The sequence below is a fragment of the Perissodus microlepis genome, chromosome 14 (genome assembly GCF_051167445.1).
Source record: "Perissodus microlepis isolate ML-2025 ecotype Zambia chromosome 14, ASM5116744v1, whole genome shotgun sequence".
Taxonomy (NCBI): domain Eukaryota; kingdom Metazoa; phylum Chordata; class Actinopteri; order Cichliformes; family Cichlidae; genus Perissodus; species Perissodus microlepis.
Genome location: NC_140474.1, coordinates 21,171,251 through 21,188,732, shown reverse-complemented (window position 1 = coordinate 21,188,732; position 17,482 = coordinate 21,171,251). Strand labels below are relative to the sequence as shown.

At 39.9% G+C, this 17,482-nt stretch overlaps 1 protein-coding gene across 6 annotated transcripts in view; it reads left to right on the top strand.

Moving 5' to 3' along the window:
• gria4a (glutamate receptor, ionotropic, AMPA 4a) overlaps window positions 1-17,482 on the top strand; it is a 113,755-nt gene that overhangs the window by 36,202 nt on the left and 60,071 nt on the right. For all 6 annotated transcript variants that reach the window (XM_084951589.1, XM_084951587.1, XM_084951590.1 and 3 more), the window contains exon 3: window positions 14,656-14,895. In XM_084951589.1, coding sequence (XP_084807715.1) covers window positions 14,656-14,895 — 240 coding nt within the window. The remainder of the gene's footprint in view (window positions 1-14,655; window positions 14,896-17,482) is intronic.

Sequence of the window (17,482 nt, the reverse complement as noted above, 5' to 3'; positions counted from 1 at the left end):
GTTATGTTAGTTTTCAATTGCAGTAAATCTCTTTGACGTGAGGGCAGCAGAATCTTTTCTAGAAGAGCCTCATGTTCCAAAGTAATGTGCTGAGCTAAGAGATATGAACTTGAGACACTAATGAGATGTTACCAAAATGCGATCGCTTCCTCACGACTACACAGAAAACAGAACTGCTGATTGGTCGTGTCCATGGCTCACTGGACTGAGACAATACCAGTTACAACTCACATCGGTGTTCAATCACTTGTGCATGTAATTCCCTTGCTCCCCATTTTATTAGAACCCTCCATTTTCAGAGTTGACTAATGCAGGAAAATGCCACAAACTTAATATTAAGAAGCAATTTTTGAAGCCCATTATAGCCCTGATGTGCAGGCTTCACACCACATTAAGACAGGTTATTAAAAATTTTCAAAACCAGAAGTGACTCTTTATGAAATGTCAATTTCATGTTTGTGCAATTCAAAAATGAGGAAGAAGTCTATTTTTTTAATATGCTTTCCACTCCATTTTTGTACGGTGGATGATGTTAAAGAGCTCATTTAACTTAAAACATCATCTGCTTCCACATCTGACAAACTAGCTTTGGTACCGCATTCCAGCAAAGCAGTGAGTGAAAACAGCTCGGAGCAGTGTGACAAGCTTTGAGAATACTGATGCCAAAAGACACCTTGGGGGTATTTGACACCCTGGCATGAGAACTAGAGGTGGGTTTTGTTTTGATTATCGATTTATGGATTAAAATCGATTCTGGGTTGGATAACGTGATATCGATTCATTAAAATCCTGAATCAATTTTTAAATATAAATTTATTTTGCCCGAAACGCCAGAATCTCAGATTAAACCTCACAAAATTTCTACAACCACCAAACAGCTAAAACAGTAAATGAGAGCAGGTACACGGATTCTGCACAAAGACGTAAACACAAAACACGACCCAACGCATCCGAATCAGTGAGATGTCGCCTTTCTCACCCGACGGCACGTACGTGGACACGGACACGCCGTCGGGGCTGAAAGCCGACAGCTCACTGATTTTGAAGTGTCAGTGGGCGCTTTGTGTTTACGTCTTTTTTGCGCTAGATTCTGAAGCTGCAGGTTTTATATCTCTCCAAACAATACTGACTGAACCAGCAGCCAAAGACAATCCAAACTACGCTTCACATTTCGCTTCACATAAACATCGTCACGAATTTCCTCTTACTTTTGCTGTTTTGCTTCCACCACGATAAAATCACACATTCATGTAGAGCTCGCTCTCTCTCTAAATCGATAATCAAAACCCACCCCTACTTATTACCCACCCAACAACAAGGTGATTCAAAGTGCTTTACAGAGACATTAAAAAACAAAAACAAATAAAAAGCATGATTTACAATTGATTAAAAAAAACAGTAGATAAAATCAGAACAGTAGATAAAATCAGTAGTTAAAATGTAAGTTTTGAAATTTAAGCTTAACATTGTGGATTTGGTGTTTTATTCAAATGCAGCTGAGAACAGGTGAGTCTTCAACCTGGATTTAAAAAAACTGAGTGTTTCAGCTGATCTGAGGCTTTCTGGGAGTTTGTTCCAGATATATGGAGCATAAAAGCTGAATGCAGCTTCTCCGTGTCTGGTTCTGACTCTGGGAACTGATAAAAAACCGGATCCATATGACCTGAGGGATCTGGAAGGTTCATACTGGGTCAGGAGGTCACTGATGTATTTTGGTCCTAAACCATTCAGAGCTTTGTAGACCAGCATCAGAACTTTAAAGTCTATCCTCTGATGGACAGGCAGCCAGTGTAAAGACCTCAGAGCTGGACTGATGTGGTCCACTTTTTTGGTCTTAGTGAGGACTCGAGCAGCAGATTTCTGAATAAGCTGTAGTTGTCTGACTGATTTTTGAGGTAGACCTGTAAAGATGCTGTTACAGTAATCAAGCCTACTAAAGATGAATGCATGGACTAGTTTTTCCAGGTCCTGTTGAGACATCAGATCTTTTATCCTTGAAATATTCTTAAGGTGATAGTAAGCTGATTTTGTTATTGTCTTAATGTGTTTTTCTAAGTTTAGGTCTGCATCCATCACTACACCCAAATTTCTCGCCTGGTTTGTGGTTTTTAGGTGTATAGATTGAAGTTCTCTGGTGATCTGTAATCGTTTTTCTTTGGCACCAAAGACTATTACTTCAGTTTTGTTTTTGTTTAGGTGGAGAAAAGAAAGAAAGCCTCATTTCTGCTGTTCAATACTGAACAAATTTAAACTTTTTAAAATTATGCAAAATTGCAAAATGCTTAGCTGTCTCTAATCAAACCTCTGTAACTTTGCTCTGCTTCATTTCGTTTTTGACTGCACAATATTTTTAAGGTCATCTGCTATAAAAACCCAGACCAGGAAAACCACCTTCATGTTTTTCTGTGTTTTATCCTCAGTTACTTTGATATAAAGGAACCTGCTGTGATGCTTACATCTTTGATAACATCTCACAAGTGTCAGCTTTCTTTTTATAGATATAAAAATATAGATATGTATTGATAAGTGATCAGGATTATAACATTTCTGACTGTCTGAGGCAAAATTTCCCCAATTCAAATCGAATCAAATCGAATCATGGATCCAATCGATTCTAGAAATCAGTGACGATACCCAGCCCTAAAGAGAACACGTTTTGCAGACAAATTTGTGTTTCTAAATGTGTTCTGCAATTACATTTGGAGCTCTGGATACGATTTATTTCCTAAGTTAAGCATGTTGGTTGGTTAGTCTGCGTGATGGACCTATAAAGCACATGATAGTAAGACCAGAGATTAATGTTTACATACGTGCATTTCAGCTTTGCAGAAATTAAGGTGAATATCATAAACAGTCTTGGGCAAGTTACTTTGAAAAAGTAATTAATTATAGTTACTAGTTACTTCTTCAAAAAAGTAACTTCGTTAGTAACTGAGTTACAAGATTCTAAAAGTAATTAATTACTTGAAAAGTAACTATTGCTTTACTTTAAAAAAAAAATGTTTAACCCTCTGGGGTCCAGGGTATAATTGGCCATTTTTGACTACTTTTAATTTTCCCTCTACATTGCAGCTTTAAAAACTATTTACTTTGCCTTGTTTGGTATCATCTTTTTCAGCACAACCTCACGTGTCTGAATTTATGGTTATGTTTTCATTTTGACATACTGTATTAACACAATTGATCTAAAATCAGACAAAAAATATAAAATCCGAGTCGAAAGTTATATTTTTTACTGTAACAACCACAAACATGTTTAAAGAATCATATTTCATAACTTTAAATGCAAATATAAATTGACAATTTTAAAATCCTATGCACAAGTTTTGCAAACAACAAAGTTATTTGCAGCCATTTACCTTTTACCTTGATTTTTTAAATAACCATTTCAAACTATTTACAGAACAATCAGCTGTTCTGCATTCAATAAGATGCCACACAAATTATTTGTGCCACTTCAAAAAAATAATTTCTGTCCACTATAAAGGAGAACATCACAGCCTGATACCTGCAGGTCTGACAGCAGGTGTATCACTCCTGTTTTCTACCTGGAGACAGCAGTCGCCTCATTGTTCTGACACACAACACAAAACTATCCACAACACTACACAAGACAACACATTAACTACACACTCCAAACACGCTAAACGTCACAAATCTCTCTAACGGTAACGGCGTTGTAACGATAGGAATAGTACTGAAAAAAGTAACGGCGTTACTTGTAATGTCGTTATTCCCATCACTGATCATAACCTCTGCTTCAACAAACATTTATGGCAGGTTCTTGGGCACCGCACTGATTATTTGTTGTTGCACTCCTTGTGTGACGTCACCACAGACCATCGCTGTTCGCATTTGCTCTTATAGGCACACTGAGCTCACTGCAGTCTTTTCTGGAACAATAAGTGTCGCCAAACAGAAAAAAACCTTTGTTGATGTAGGACTAGAAAAAGTCAAAAAAGTTAGCAAAACTATGGCAAATATTTCTTTTGTTTAGTTTTCTCCAGAATGTCTTTTCAGGCTGTTGCAACATCTCCCACAGCATAATGTGAGAATCCTTGAGAAGCTCCTACACGGTAAAAATCGTTTTTTACCAACAAGACTGTATACTCACACAAGGACAGAAAACTTGAGAGCTGCTGAAGTTACACCAAAGCGTGACTTGCCTCAGAAGCTGTGTCATCACTTTCAACATCACTTGCGAGGGCAACAACCGTGAGGATCAACCATCATTGACCATCATTGATGCTTTTCTTTCTGCAAGTGGAAATTTCACTGTAAAAGAAAAACCTGTGGGTTTGCAAATGAAATGCACTGTCCAGGAGATGTGTCTTTATAGTAAGATTTGCTAATATATTTACTGTATATGAACATATTCTCTAGGTGACTGAGATAGACAGCCAATAACCTCAACTCATTGTGAACTACAGAAAATTAGTAACATTTAACTCACCTCAGTCACAGGATAAATGATCCGAAAGTAAGATCTAAAGTGTCCAAGTATTTATTTTTACATATATTTGATAGCAGGGAGTAGGGATGGGTATCGTTTAGGTTTTATCCGATACCGGTGCCAAACCGGTACTTTTGAAACGGTGCCGGTGCTCAAACCGGTGCTTAAAGAATGGAGAACACCAACTTTGTCCAAAAACCTCTCATGTTCAGCTGTTTTTTTTGTAAAAAGATAACAATGTTAGCCTTTTCTGCAGCTATGGGGCATATATGGTATCACTCTTGGCTGGAAGCAGTGCTTAAACAATGGAAAAAACACAAACTTTATCCAAAAACCTCTCATGTTTAACTGTTTTCCACTTTTTCTTTGGTCATTGTAGCCTTTTTGGCCAGGGTGAAAGGAGTATCTGCCATCAAACAAGAAGACAGCCGCATGTAGCTATGATGATGTTTGCTAGTTCACCTTACATGCATTAATGTAATAACGTGGTTAGCCTACTCAACGTAAATTACACACGAACAACATTACGCTACTCACGCAGAGAAGAACGGCTGCTGCTGCTGCCATCATCATCCGTCATCATTTCTGCTACACTGGCAGGGCTAGGGGCCAGGACTCTATTCTTCGGGTTTTTGGGGGATGTTGCTCCGGGTCCGATAACTGGCAACCCACCCACAGTAGATGCGCTCGGTGTGAGGTCTCGCAGCAAGCTATCAAATACGGCGCATTTCTCGGCTTTTAAAAAAAACGCTATGCGTCGCCAGGTGTTTCATCGGATTTGAGGTGTTACCTCCTTTCCATTCTAGACCCAACATTATCCTTCAAGAGTCACATAAATAAAGTGTCCCAGGTACTTAAATTTAATAATCGAAATTTTAATCATATACGTAATAATTTAAATATGAATGTTGCAAACTTATTTTTACTCAATGATCATCTCTCATATGGACTATTGTTTGACGTCCTGGTCACTTGCTTGTCCAACAACACTTAAAACTATTGAAAACATTTATAAAAGAAGTTTAAAACTACTTGACAAAAAACCGACTTCCCACCACCACTGTCATGTGTTAAAAAAACATAAATTACTGAACTTCAATAACTTAGTGAAACTTAAAAGAGTGTGTTTAATATATAAAGTCTTACACTCCCTTGCTCCACCACCACTAAAGCAGTTCATTAGGCATAAAGAAAGCTCAGACAGGACCACTCGAGCTACAATCTGAGGAGACCTGTTTATACCCCACAGACGGACAGCATTTGGGCAGAACGTCCTCTCTGTTAAGGGTGGCCATCTGTGGAACAGTCTTCCTCAACCCATTAGAGAATGCTCTACGCTCAATTTGTTTAAGGCAAAGGTTAAAAACTGGTTATGGACAAATCAAGTGTGTGATCATGTATGAGTTGTATAGTTTTAATGTTTTATTTGGGAACAGAATGGTGTGTATGTGTAAGTTTGGTGATGGAGTTTTTATTATGAATGAATGATGAATTTTTATGAATTATTATGTCTATTTTTTTATGTTTAAGGACAACAGATGGAAATTAGCCTTTGGCTATAATCTGGCATGTTTACATTCATGTAATTTTTTTTTTTTTTACATTTATGTTCATTAACATGCACTGTCCTAAATAAATAAATTTAAATTTAAATTTGACAGTATCACAGTATCAGCTTAAAGCACTTGTTGCAGGCTGCTGAGTTTGCATATTTTGCTGTGAAGTACAGCCATACATTTGACCTGTCCTCCTTGGGCATTTTTAATCTGTAGCTCTGCTCTAAAAGAACATATGTACCTGGACCCGCCTACTATCCTCGGAAATGTAAAATGATTGGCTAGAATCTAAAGTGTATCACAGCTCAGGAAAAAAAAGCACCGAAATAAAGCACCGAAATGTGCGCTGCTTTTCAGTCTGGTTACTACCGTTTATGTCAGAACCGGTGCCATCATGTCACCGGATACCGGTACCCATCCCTAGCAGGGAGTGAGCCATAGTGTCACCAACTATTAGTATTCCCTAAATGTGATAACACTAAAGGCCACACAAGTACTGTAGTTGCCTCTCTCTTGGGTACCTGTCCTCATTTTCCCCAGTCATTACTCTTATTCTTAGAAGCTTTATTCATGAAGCCTCAGGGACATGCCCTGAGGGAGGAGCTGGGGAGGAGTGAGGAGGATGAACAGGTGCAGAGAAGCAGAAAGATGCAATCAAAGAGAATAAAGAAGTAAGTGTGGTAGTTCTACCCAGGAGCATTTTCTCCTGATGTCCCTCACCCCTGACCCGACATTCAACCCTGTATTCAGACACTGGTCCTAAAAAAAGACATATTATGAATGCTCTTTGAAGCAGCTGTGCATGTGTGTGTGTCGGTGTGTGTGTGTCAGTGTGTTAGTGTAAACGTCAGTGTGTGCGTGTGTTTATTAATGTGAAGACCTGACTCCCAACACATTCAAATGGCTATGAGTGCATTTAAGGACTAATTTCCAAGCCTTTTCTATTCCTTCACTGCCCTCCAGAGCAGTATTTCCTCACTTTCTCTTTCTGCCTGTTTGTAAATATCTTTCTCTACCTCTTCTTTTCCTCTGCACTGTCTGCTTGGCAGACTTTACACTCTCTTGTTGCTGTCAGAGCCCCTCGTGGGTTTTGGAACTACTCTCTTCCTCTCTTGCTTTTCTCTCTCTCTCCATTTCTTCTTTCCTTCCCTCACTGAGAACAACCGAAGCCTCCGTTTTCTCTCTGCTTGAGGCAGTTTTGTGAAAGAGGGAAGAAAAAAGGGAAGACAGAGCGAGATAGATGGGAGAAGCAGGCAGACAGAGAAATGAATGGCCTTATTCACAAGCACAGCAAAACCAGACACACACACAGTAGGGTACATAGCAATCTATCATTCTCAATAATCACTGCCCCTGTTTATGAAGCTGTTGTGGCTCAGTTATCCTATTAGCTATGTTCTACTGGAGAGGATTCGATATGAAATCCATAAGGTGGCCGAATGTTCTTCCCAGACTATTGATTTTCAAGGTTTATCTTTTATCTTGTCTTTATAATGCTACTAATTAGCCCACTTGAGGCATGGTGTCCCTGAAAATGTCTGATCAATTGTTCTCTGCATGTTTGCAGATTTTTGCATTATAAATATGTTTTATTAAACTGGATAAACATATCCCCTGAGATTCAAAAAACTCTTTAGGGTGCTCTTCTAGGGAGAAGAATGCGTTATAATGATGTCTCTGGGAAGGAAACCACAAAAATATTTAATTCTTCATAACTCGTTTATGCCTCTTGCTTATATTGCTTATACTGCTGTGCATACCTCTTTATTTTGGTGCTGAACAATTGGCCATTGCTTAAAAAGCTCTCGGATGCCTCCTAATTTTGATCTATTTTATAAAGTAGTGAGCATTTTCTCTCAAAGAATATTAATCTTTAGGCTTTTAGCCTGACTTCACATACCTTTTTTTCTTTTCTTTTCTGCTCATAAATAGAGTGGATAAAAAGCTGCTTTCTTGATTTAAAAATAAATGTGTGTAAAAAGTGTGCATGATTGTCTATTACAGAAGCATCTGTTAACCTGTTTGCTTTTTACGAAGAGCTGCGGGAAAAAGTGATATATGTGTTTTACTGTTGCATGATTTTATTGAAAACAGTAAAACAATTTTACAGGCATATTATGAAATTTCTTTTCTAACCTTTGTGGTGCCGGCAGCTTTTTGCAAGAAGTTGCTCCATTGTGTCATAATCTCCAGTATGGTGTATTATATGGGAACTAATCTGAAATCCATACAGTGACTTTGCTCTCTGCCAGATTTTATTGATCTACAAACTTTGTCTTCTATCTTGTCTTTATAATGGTCCTCTTTAACAGAGCTTTTGATGCCCATACAAATGTAGTGCTTCACTGTGTAATAAACGAAACTTCTAGAATGGTGCAGTGGTTAGCACTGTCACCCCACAACAACAAGGCCCTGGGTTTGAACCCACCGGTGGCTGGGTCCCTTCTGTGGGGAGTTCTCCACATGTCTGTGTGGGTTCTTTTTAGGTTTTTCACAAAGTGCATGGGTTAGGTTAATTGGTGATTTAAAACTGGCCATAGGTGCGAATGTAAACAGGAATTGTTTTATGTCACATGGCAAAAAGGGCCACCACCAACACCACCCTGACTTGGGTAACCAGAAGAAAAATGGATGGGTGGAAAAAAAATTCTCTGGAAAAACCTTTTGAACTTTTGAAAACTTTTTTCTCATTTGTTAGTATATTATCCCCCAACTGTTTCTTTCTTTCTTTCTTTTTTGTCACAAGTGATTTTTATGGGTTTGTTTTTGTTTGTTTGTTTTTGTTTCTATATTAATGAAACTGAATTTAAGTTGGAGACGCACCAATTGCAGTTCTCTTGTCCAATTCCGATTCCAAGTGTGACCAGCCAACACTGATTTTCACCAAAAGCAGTAGCTAAAACCATATGCAAACAAAAATTCACTTTTCTTCAATACACGTATTTTTCACGATGAAAGAAATCATCAAACCTAACAATTCCCCCCAAACTGCAGTAAGTTCTGCAGTAAACTCTCTCACTGAAACAACTGAAAATAAGGTGCTCTGTTGTTGGAAAGAAGTGCAAAGAGTTAACTGAAAATATTCTGCTGAACACCCACCTTTACCTAGCATATTTTACCTTACCTTATCCTAATCTGACATACCTTGGTTGACTAGCCGGTGACCAATCAGGGTCAAGCAAATCTGGCTGGCCAGTCGGTGCATCTCTAATTAATTTAGTTGTTTTTCTATTTCATACCTCACCGGTCAGATACGTTTAATGAATGTGACTAGTCTCAAAAATATAACAAAGTGCAATCAAAGAATAAAGGTAATCCAACAGTTCACAACAGAGACCACAATAAACCAGGAGTTCCACAAACAGACAAAGCTGGATCAGATAACTCAAGAAAGACTCTGTGGCTACAAACACACACACACATACACACACAGAGGTATAATCAGCAGGAATGGATACAGCTGGGTAAGAAGAGATAGGTGATGACAATCAGGAACATGAGCCGGGGAGGAAGTACAGGTAAGAGCAAGACATTAGAAATTACCGGAGCAAAAAATGAACACTAACCCTAACTGGCACAATATGTTTTTTGAATAGAATAACTAACTTCACATACAGTAGGAGTTTCAGTCACTGTGACATTTTACTGTTCAAAGGATCATCCTCGAGCAGTAAAATATTTTTTCTTTGAAAATCTGGACTCTGAACACTTTTGCTGCACAGGAGCTTGCTTCTCCAGAGCTTACCCCTGGGTAAATGAGTTAAACGTGAACTTTCAGTGTAAGCCATTGTGCAGTTCATTTGTCTATAATTATATTGCACATAAAATTGATTATTGGTATTCACCACATCCCCACTCCCCACCCCTCCATTCTCGGGTACTACTGCTCTACCCTGTAGGCAGCCCCAGGCAATGTCAGGGAAAATGCACCTTATGGCTTTTAAACAAGCTTGTACTCTGTAACGTTGGACCCAAGAAACATAAGCCGGAGCGAACTTGACGACAGCAGAACTTTTATTTAACACTGTGGTTTGTTTACTGGGACACAGACACTCCAGCTCTCTCTCTGCTGTCACGTCCGCCCTCCTCCTCCGACTGTCACTGCCAACATATAAAGAGACACAATCACTGTCAGATCCCAGCACACCTGTTCACCCCGCCCCTGCGCCGCCCCGGGAGCTCACTGCGTCACCCCTCCTCTGCAGCTGGCCAGAGACCACACCCACGCCACATACTCCTCATTTGCTCATGTGCGTACTTTATTTTGGCCTTTGCCTCAAGATAATGGGAGATCACAGACTGAGAATTGCATGTGTGCTATGGAGGATGGAGGGATGCTTGTGTGTGAAGGTAACTACAGCATCTACAGTATGGGTCTGTATATGCGTACACTCAAAAAAAAAAAAAATTCATTGGATGAACATAATTTTATCTTGCCACTTATGTTCCATCTAAACAAATCATGTTATATTAATCCAGCTTGATTGTGTTGTTTCAACACGATATATGTTTGTTGTTGTTTGTACCAAGTTAGTCTACTTAAATTTATTTAAAGTCATGTTATATTGTTTAAACACTTTGGCACATGAAAAGTCAGTCTTGTTACATGAACTAGTAAAATATTTGTTTGTTACACCAGTGATTGTTGAATGAACAAATGTAACTTCTGTCTGTAGTGCATGTTGTGTTCATATTACATAATGTTCAACAAAAAAATTCAACGGATTTAGAGCAACTTCCAATCCACCCATCCTCTTATCTTTATCTGGGCTGCGGAAGTGATAGGGTAAGAGGGGCAGGGTACATCCTGGACAGGTCGCCAGACTATCACATAGAGACAAACAACCATTTGCACTTTAACACCTTTGGGTAATTTAGAATCACCAATTACCCTTACCCTAATAACTGCATGACTTTTAACTGTGGAGGAAACCAGAGTACGCAGAGAGAATCCATTGCAAACTTGGCCAAATTGTGGATTTGAACCCAGGACCTTCTTGCTGTGAGGCAACAGCATGTACCACCATGGCATTGAGCCATGGTGGTACTCAACAAAAGTAGGAAAGCTATGCTTGATACAGAATTTTCTTTATGTTTTTGTCCTTGACAAGTTAAACCATAATAAATAGTAATACATACAATACACGTGGTGTGTGTATGGTTGTCTGCCTCTTATAACCCCAGTGATTTTCCTGTGGTTTGACACCTTGTGTGATCTTGTGAATTTTGTGAGTCCAGGCAACTAACCACTCTTCCTAGATTGTATCATGTTATCTGAACAAGAACAAATTAAGTTTTTGATTTTCATGCACATCCAACGTGATTTAATTGCGTTCACCATAGAAACATGAAATTATTTTGTTCAAATGACAAGTTAGACTTTTGTAAATGCAACAACCACCCAATTTACTTTTTTTGAGTGTATAACTTTTGATGCTGTGCTGTTACAGAAGGTATCTATTCTCTCTGCTATGTTAACAAAAGAAAAGCAAGAAGCTGTCGTAAAGACATCAGCATCATGGTGAGGAATTTGAGAGGGAAAATGGTTAAAGAGCGAACAACACCAGAGAAGCAAAGAGAGCGACTCTGTTAGACTGTGAATTATTGTACTGTTTCAGCAACATTCTTTCTTCCCTGTTATGCAAATTGGACAAATTTGAATGTGAAAACAAGAAATAAAGTGATTTTGCAGAGTATGCAGATGATTGAGAGGGCTTTCTATATAAGCACAGAGATACAAATCAGAGAATAACATGGACGGCCGCGGATGTAGAGGCTTGAGTAAAGCAGACAAAGGAAGGACATCAGATTTATGGAGGGGTATGCGCAGAGAAACAGAGATGTTTGACAGACAGAGCGAGTAATTAAGAATCAAAAAACAGACTGTACATTAACAAAAAAGGAGATTCTCGTGAACAAGTGAAGGGGGAGCAACTAGATGTAAATGTAGGATGTCCCTGGAGACCTATTGTGTCCAGTGCTTTAACTGTGGTGATGATGTACCATGCCGCTGGTCCCTTCCTCTCATTAAAGCTTTATGAAGCAAGCTTAGCACACATTTTATTACAATGACGCCACTGTCTGGCACATTCCAGCCTTGCGGCAGGGTGGTGTTGGTGGAGGGGGTTTTAGAAAAAAAAAACAAGCCAATAGAGGCATAGATCAGAAAGGGAATCAAGAGAGAAAGGAAGACAGTGAGTGTAAGAAAGGCAAAACCAACATCAGGAAGCACGAATAGAAAAAAGAAGCGATAGACGGAGAACAGAAGCTAAGAATGAAAGCTCAGATGAATGAAAAGTGGGATTTCAGTTATGTGCTCTGGGCCTGTGTGTATAGTTGCAGCTGTCTTGGTATTGTATAAAAATAGACTGGTTTGGGATTAAGGCTATCAATATTTCTTTAGGTTTTGATGGAGGCCCATGAGGTAGATGGAAAATTCAAATTTGAAGACAAGTGATGTCATAAGCTGCATCTAAGCCAGAAGTTTCAGTCAAATTTCAAAAGAAGTCATCAGCTGGCACAGGAGCTCTGCTCCAATCTGCTACCCAGGATGTCAGCTCACATGTTCAGTGCTTCAGTTCTATTATTTCTCATTCTGCTGGGTTTTTTCCTTAACTCAAAATAGTTGATCCTTTTACCACAAATTCATCCAAAAATCAAGCCAGTTGTACTGAGATTTATACATACTAATGGATTTTCTTTAGCATTTATCAAAGATGAAACTCCAAGTACTGCACTTTCCTGGCACTTCACTAAAAAAGTCCAATCTTTTTTTATTATCTCATAACACAACCTCATTTCAGCATCGCTTATGTTACGCTCATGTGCACTGAAATATCAACCGAAATCTGGGAAAAAGTTGTAAAACTCATTTGTGAAGACACTAAGAACATTGACTTTAAGAACGCCATGACTCAGCTACTGCTGAATGACGCATGCTAAGTACGTCTAGTATGCTAGTTCTCTGAATTGAAGACATTTAGCTCCTGTCATAATCAGAGACTAAATCCCTGCCTTATCGCCTCCTGGGTGTAGGGGCCTCAGCTTTGTTTAATTGCCACAAGCCCAAGCGTCAAAGCTGCATCTCCCTCAGTGTTTACCCCCACTGAGGCTTATAGCTGATAATGGAATTACTCTGAGTCCCAGGGGGAGGGAGAGCAGGAGGAACAGGAAGAAGAGGCAGCTATAGATGAAGGAAAGTGGATGATGGTGGAAGCTGAAAGAGAGAGGATGGATGGAGCATGTGCCTGGAAAACTATAGAAAGGGGCAAAGGTATGAGGTGATGTGATGCACAAGAAGATAAATAGAGGGAGAAAGACAGGAAAGAATTTAGAGTAATGCCTGACTGTTGCCAAAAGCAAACCCTGCAGTCTTCGTGCCTTACTGTTTACTCCAGTGTGACGTATGATGGGGCGGAGAATGAATTATGATGCAGGGTAGAGCTGAATTCCAAAAACATGGCTGTTTGAAAGAAAGGAAGAATGGGACTTAGGAAAGAAAGAGGAGGAGGGAATAAGAGGATAAAAGAGAAAGTGGGCAGCCGAAGTGAAACATTAAATCCTATAAAAAGAAATAAATGATGACACAGTTTTCTTAGACTTCACTCGCTTAATTTCTGTCCTCTTCTTTTTTTTCTTTTTTTTTGAGAATATGGAGGATTCCTCTGTTCACATACCAAGTGCTTTTTTCTTGGTTGAGCTACAAAGATGAATGACAAAACAAAGCAGAGGGTAGAATTTTGCAGAAGCGACATAGCGGAAGATGTCAGAGCTTTTTACTCTTCTCTCTGTCATGTTTGAAAGCTTCCGGATGTTTGGAGACTGAGCTGCAGTGCTGTAGCAGAAAATGACTATATTTGAAGTGAACTCGTGGCTTGGTCTCGGATTTTTTATTTATTTTTTTGGGCTCTGCATGTCTGTATGTGTGCAGAGATGGATCTTAAGGATCTAAAAGCTGTTGGGAGTTTGGATTTCATTTTAATTTTCTCAAAAAAGGCATAGGAAGCAACGTGAATTTTGGCAACTGGGAACGATTTTGTGTGAGCATTTGAAAATGTCTTGTCAGGGAGCTTAGGTTGGCGTCTGATTTTCAACCCATGCCCCTGCAAATGTTTGTGCTTGTAATTTATAACTACATGTGTAAGTACATAAGAAGCGGCAGAGAGGGCTATTGTGTTGGGGCCTGTTTTGGGTGAAATAAAAGTCATTTTGGAAAGGCAGTCTAATGTGAAAATGACTGATGTATTTTCAAGATCTGTTCTGTTTCATTAGGCATTTGCAAAATCAGTCACACACACAACTCAAAAATAAATTAAAGAAAAAATGCAGTTTGTGGGTCTAATTAGGAGTGTAAAGTTAGTGCATAGCTGACACAAGCTGAAGCCGTCTCTCATTAAAATTGGTTCACATGTGAAACCAGATTCCACAGTGTGAATTTAATTAAGGGCTTCTCCATCCTCCCTTCTTGCTGTTTTTGGACCGTTTCTCTAGCAGCTTTCAAAAACGGAGTCACTGAGTATTATATAGTGTCATATAGTATTTTTGTCGACTTACCCACTTTCTTTTCTTCTTCTACCTGGATCCCTTTTGTGTCTGACACCCTATTCCCCGACCCCTCCCCATCTTCCACCTCTTCTCTGTCCACAGTCTGTTCTCAGTATTCAAGGGGGGTCTTCGCTATCTTCGGCCTTTATGACAAGCGTTCAGTAAACACGCTGACATCGTTTTGTGGGGCCCTGCACATCAGCCTAGTGACACCCAGCTTCCCCACTGAAGGCGAGGGCCAGTTCACGCTGCAGCTTCGGCCGTCCATCAGAGGAGCTTTGCTGTCCCTGTTGGACCACTATGACTGGAGCCGATTTGTCTTCCTCTACGACACAGACAGAGGTAAATGCCCAGCAATGAATGCGCTAATGTTGCATGTAAAAACAGCTCGAATATATAGTGGTCTTATGACCAAGACAAAATCTGACCACTTCTCATTTTCTTCTACTTAACTTTTGTTCCTTCGGAGTTTTAAAGAGCAAAGTCAGAGAAGATTTTGTGGAAGGTTTTAAAACGGGCTGTAATGTAGTAAAATGGTCAATTTCAACTAGAAAAGCCTAAAAGACTGGAACATAACTGGGCAAGCATTATGTACTTACATAATTACATGGGTTGCCATGATGCACAGAAAAAAAAATCCAAGCGCTAATGGGCAGGTGTGTTATTGTTTTCATAGGACTCAATGCCATTCTGTTAATACTACGTACACCACATGATCCAGTAGCTTCTGGATCCATCCTTAGTGTTAAAAATTTTTTAAAAATTAAAGTAATAATTTTCTTTTTGATTTTTAGTATTTCACATTTAATTCAATTCAGTTCAGTTTTATTTTATAGCACAAAATCACAACAAGAGTTGCCTCATGGCACTTTATATTATAAAGGTAAACACCTCACAATTATACAAAGAAAAAACCCAACAATCATATGACCCACTATAAGCACACACTTTGGCAACAGTGGGAAGGAAAAACTCCCTTTTAACAGGAAGAAACCTCCAGTAGAACCATGCTCAGGAAGGGGCAGCCATCTGCCGTGACCAATTGGGGGGTGAGACAGGATAAAGACCTGCTGTGGTCAGCTCGCTCTGCTTTATAATGTTGTAATTTGAGGTTTGCGTGCATTTGCTTAAGGTCCCGCACACCGTCTCACAGCATTGAGGGCTAGACTTCGACTGGGTCTTTGCAACATCTTGGTTCTTTTCTTTTACAGCCTATCTGTTATAGATTTGCTGCTGAGCTTGGGATCATTGTCCTGTTGGATGACCCAAGTCCTGTGGCTTCAAAACAAGCTCCCAAATGATCAACCCTCCATGCTTGTGCTTAACAGTTGGCATGAGGTGATTGTGCTGATATGTTGTGTTTGGTTTTCACCAATCTTGGCACTTTGCTGGGCATCTCCACTTTGGTCATGTCTTTCCAATGCAAGCACTAAAGCCTTGACATTTTTTTTTCAAAAGCTAAGTCATACAGCCCTGTTTTGTTTTTGTTTTTTAAGGGGAGGCTTTCTCCTGGCAGCCTTTCAAAAAACGTTGTACTTTTTTACCAGTCAATCTTCATCTAATTGTGCTGTCACGAACTTTAACATTTAACACACTTACTGAGGCCTATAGACCTTGAAACATATTGCTTGGAGGTGTTTTGCATTTCTAAGGCCGAGCATTGCATTGTTTGACTATATGGTGGATTTCCTGGGACGTCAGCTCCTGGGAAGATTGCAGCATTGAGCTAACACATTCCTGAATCCTCCAGAACATCAAACTGTCAAAACTTTTGCTTTCATAGAGGTGCTCAGACTTGCAGATGATCAGTTAATCAAGGACATTTGATTAGCAGCACCCAGCTGCTACTGACCCTCTTAATTCCTATAAAAGCAGTAAGGGCGTACCCCTCTTACCCTTAACCCTTTTTTTTCTTTTTTTTCGTTCTTTTTTCATAAAGTTACTCCCATATTTAGCCCTGTGTTCTCATGGAAACACAAAGGTTTTATTACTGGCAATGAGCAGACTTTATAAGGACAGCAGCTGAAACAGTGGTGATTTGGCACTTTTCAGCCAGACACAAAGATTTGGCCTCAGCTCTCGCGGCGTTCACCTGCTTTTGATTCGACCATGCCATCATGCAGTGCACGCAAGTTAGTGGAGCAGGCACAGCTGATGCCCTCAGACCCTAACCACTGTCATGGGGATGCTTGGCACGTTATTTCTCTCACACACACCTACATGTGTGCACAAATAGACACACACATACACTCCCACACAGACTAATCCCCAGCCACAGGGAGTGAAACACAGGTCAAACATGACGTAAAGTCCCCAGACCGTACAATATAGTGGGTGTGTGTGTGCATGTGTGTAGGTGCCTCAGCCAGCATCCTGTGGCCTTCGTTGTTTTAAGTTATTACCCGGGGGAGCAAAAGGGAAAAAAAAGAGGAAGGAAAAGGGGGAACAGGAAACACAGGTTAGGTCAGTTGTGGTGGTGGCGAAGTCAAAAAGACAGAAAATTAGCTGTGAGTCACGAGAGGAGGAGACAAACAAGGTGATGGGGGCAAGGGCTAGGAAGAGGAGAAAGTGGAGGTAGATGGGGGGCAGTGGAGGATGGCAGGGGGAGCATTACAGAAAGGAGGAATAAGTAGACAGACAAAATCACAAGCCTCTGGGCATGTACAGTAGCATATAGCACAGGAAGGAGGGGGAATATTTGAGAGAAAGGGGGATCAGAGGGAGAAATGGAGCGAAAGATGGATGCGTAAGAATTTGGGCTGTACTCACCCATGACTTGGCCAAGGCAGGGCCCTTCATTATAGGCTCCCATCAAGACCTGCTGCCTGTAATGTGCTGGAAAATGGGCAGTAACACTGTGATCTGTTTTATGCACCCTGCTCTGCTCCAGAGACAGCTGCTGACACGCACTCACAGAGGCACGAACTGT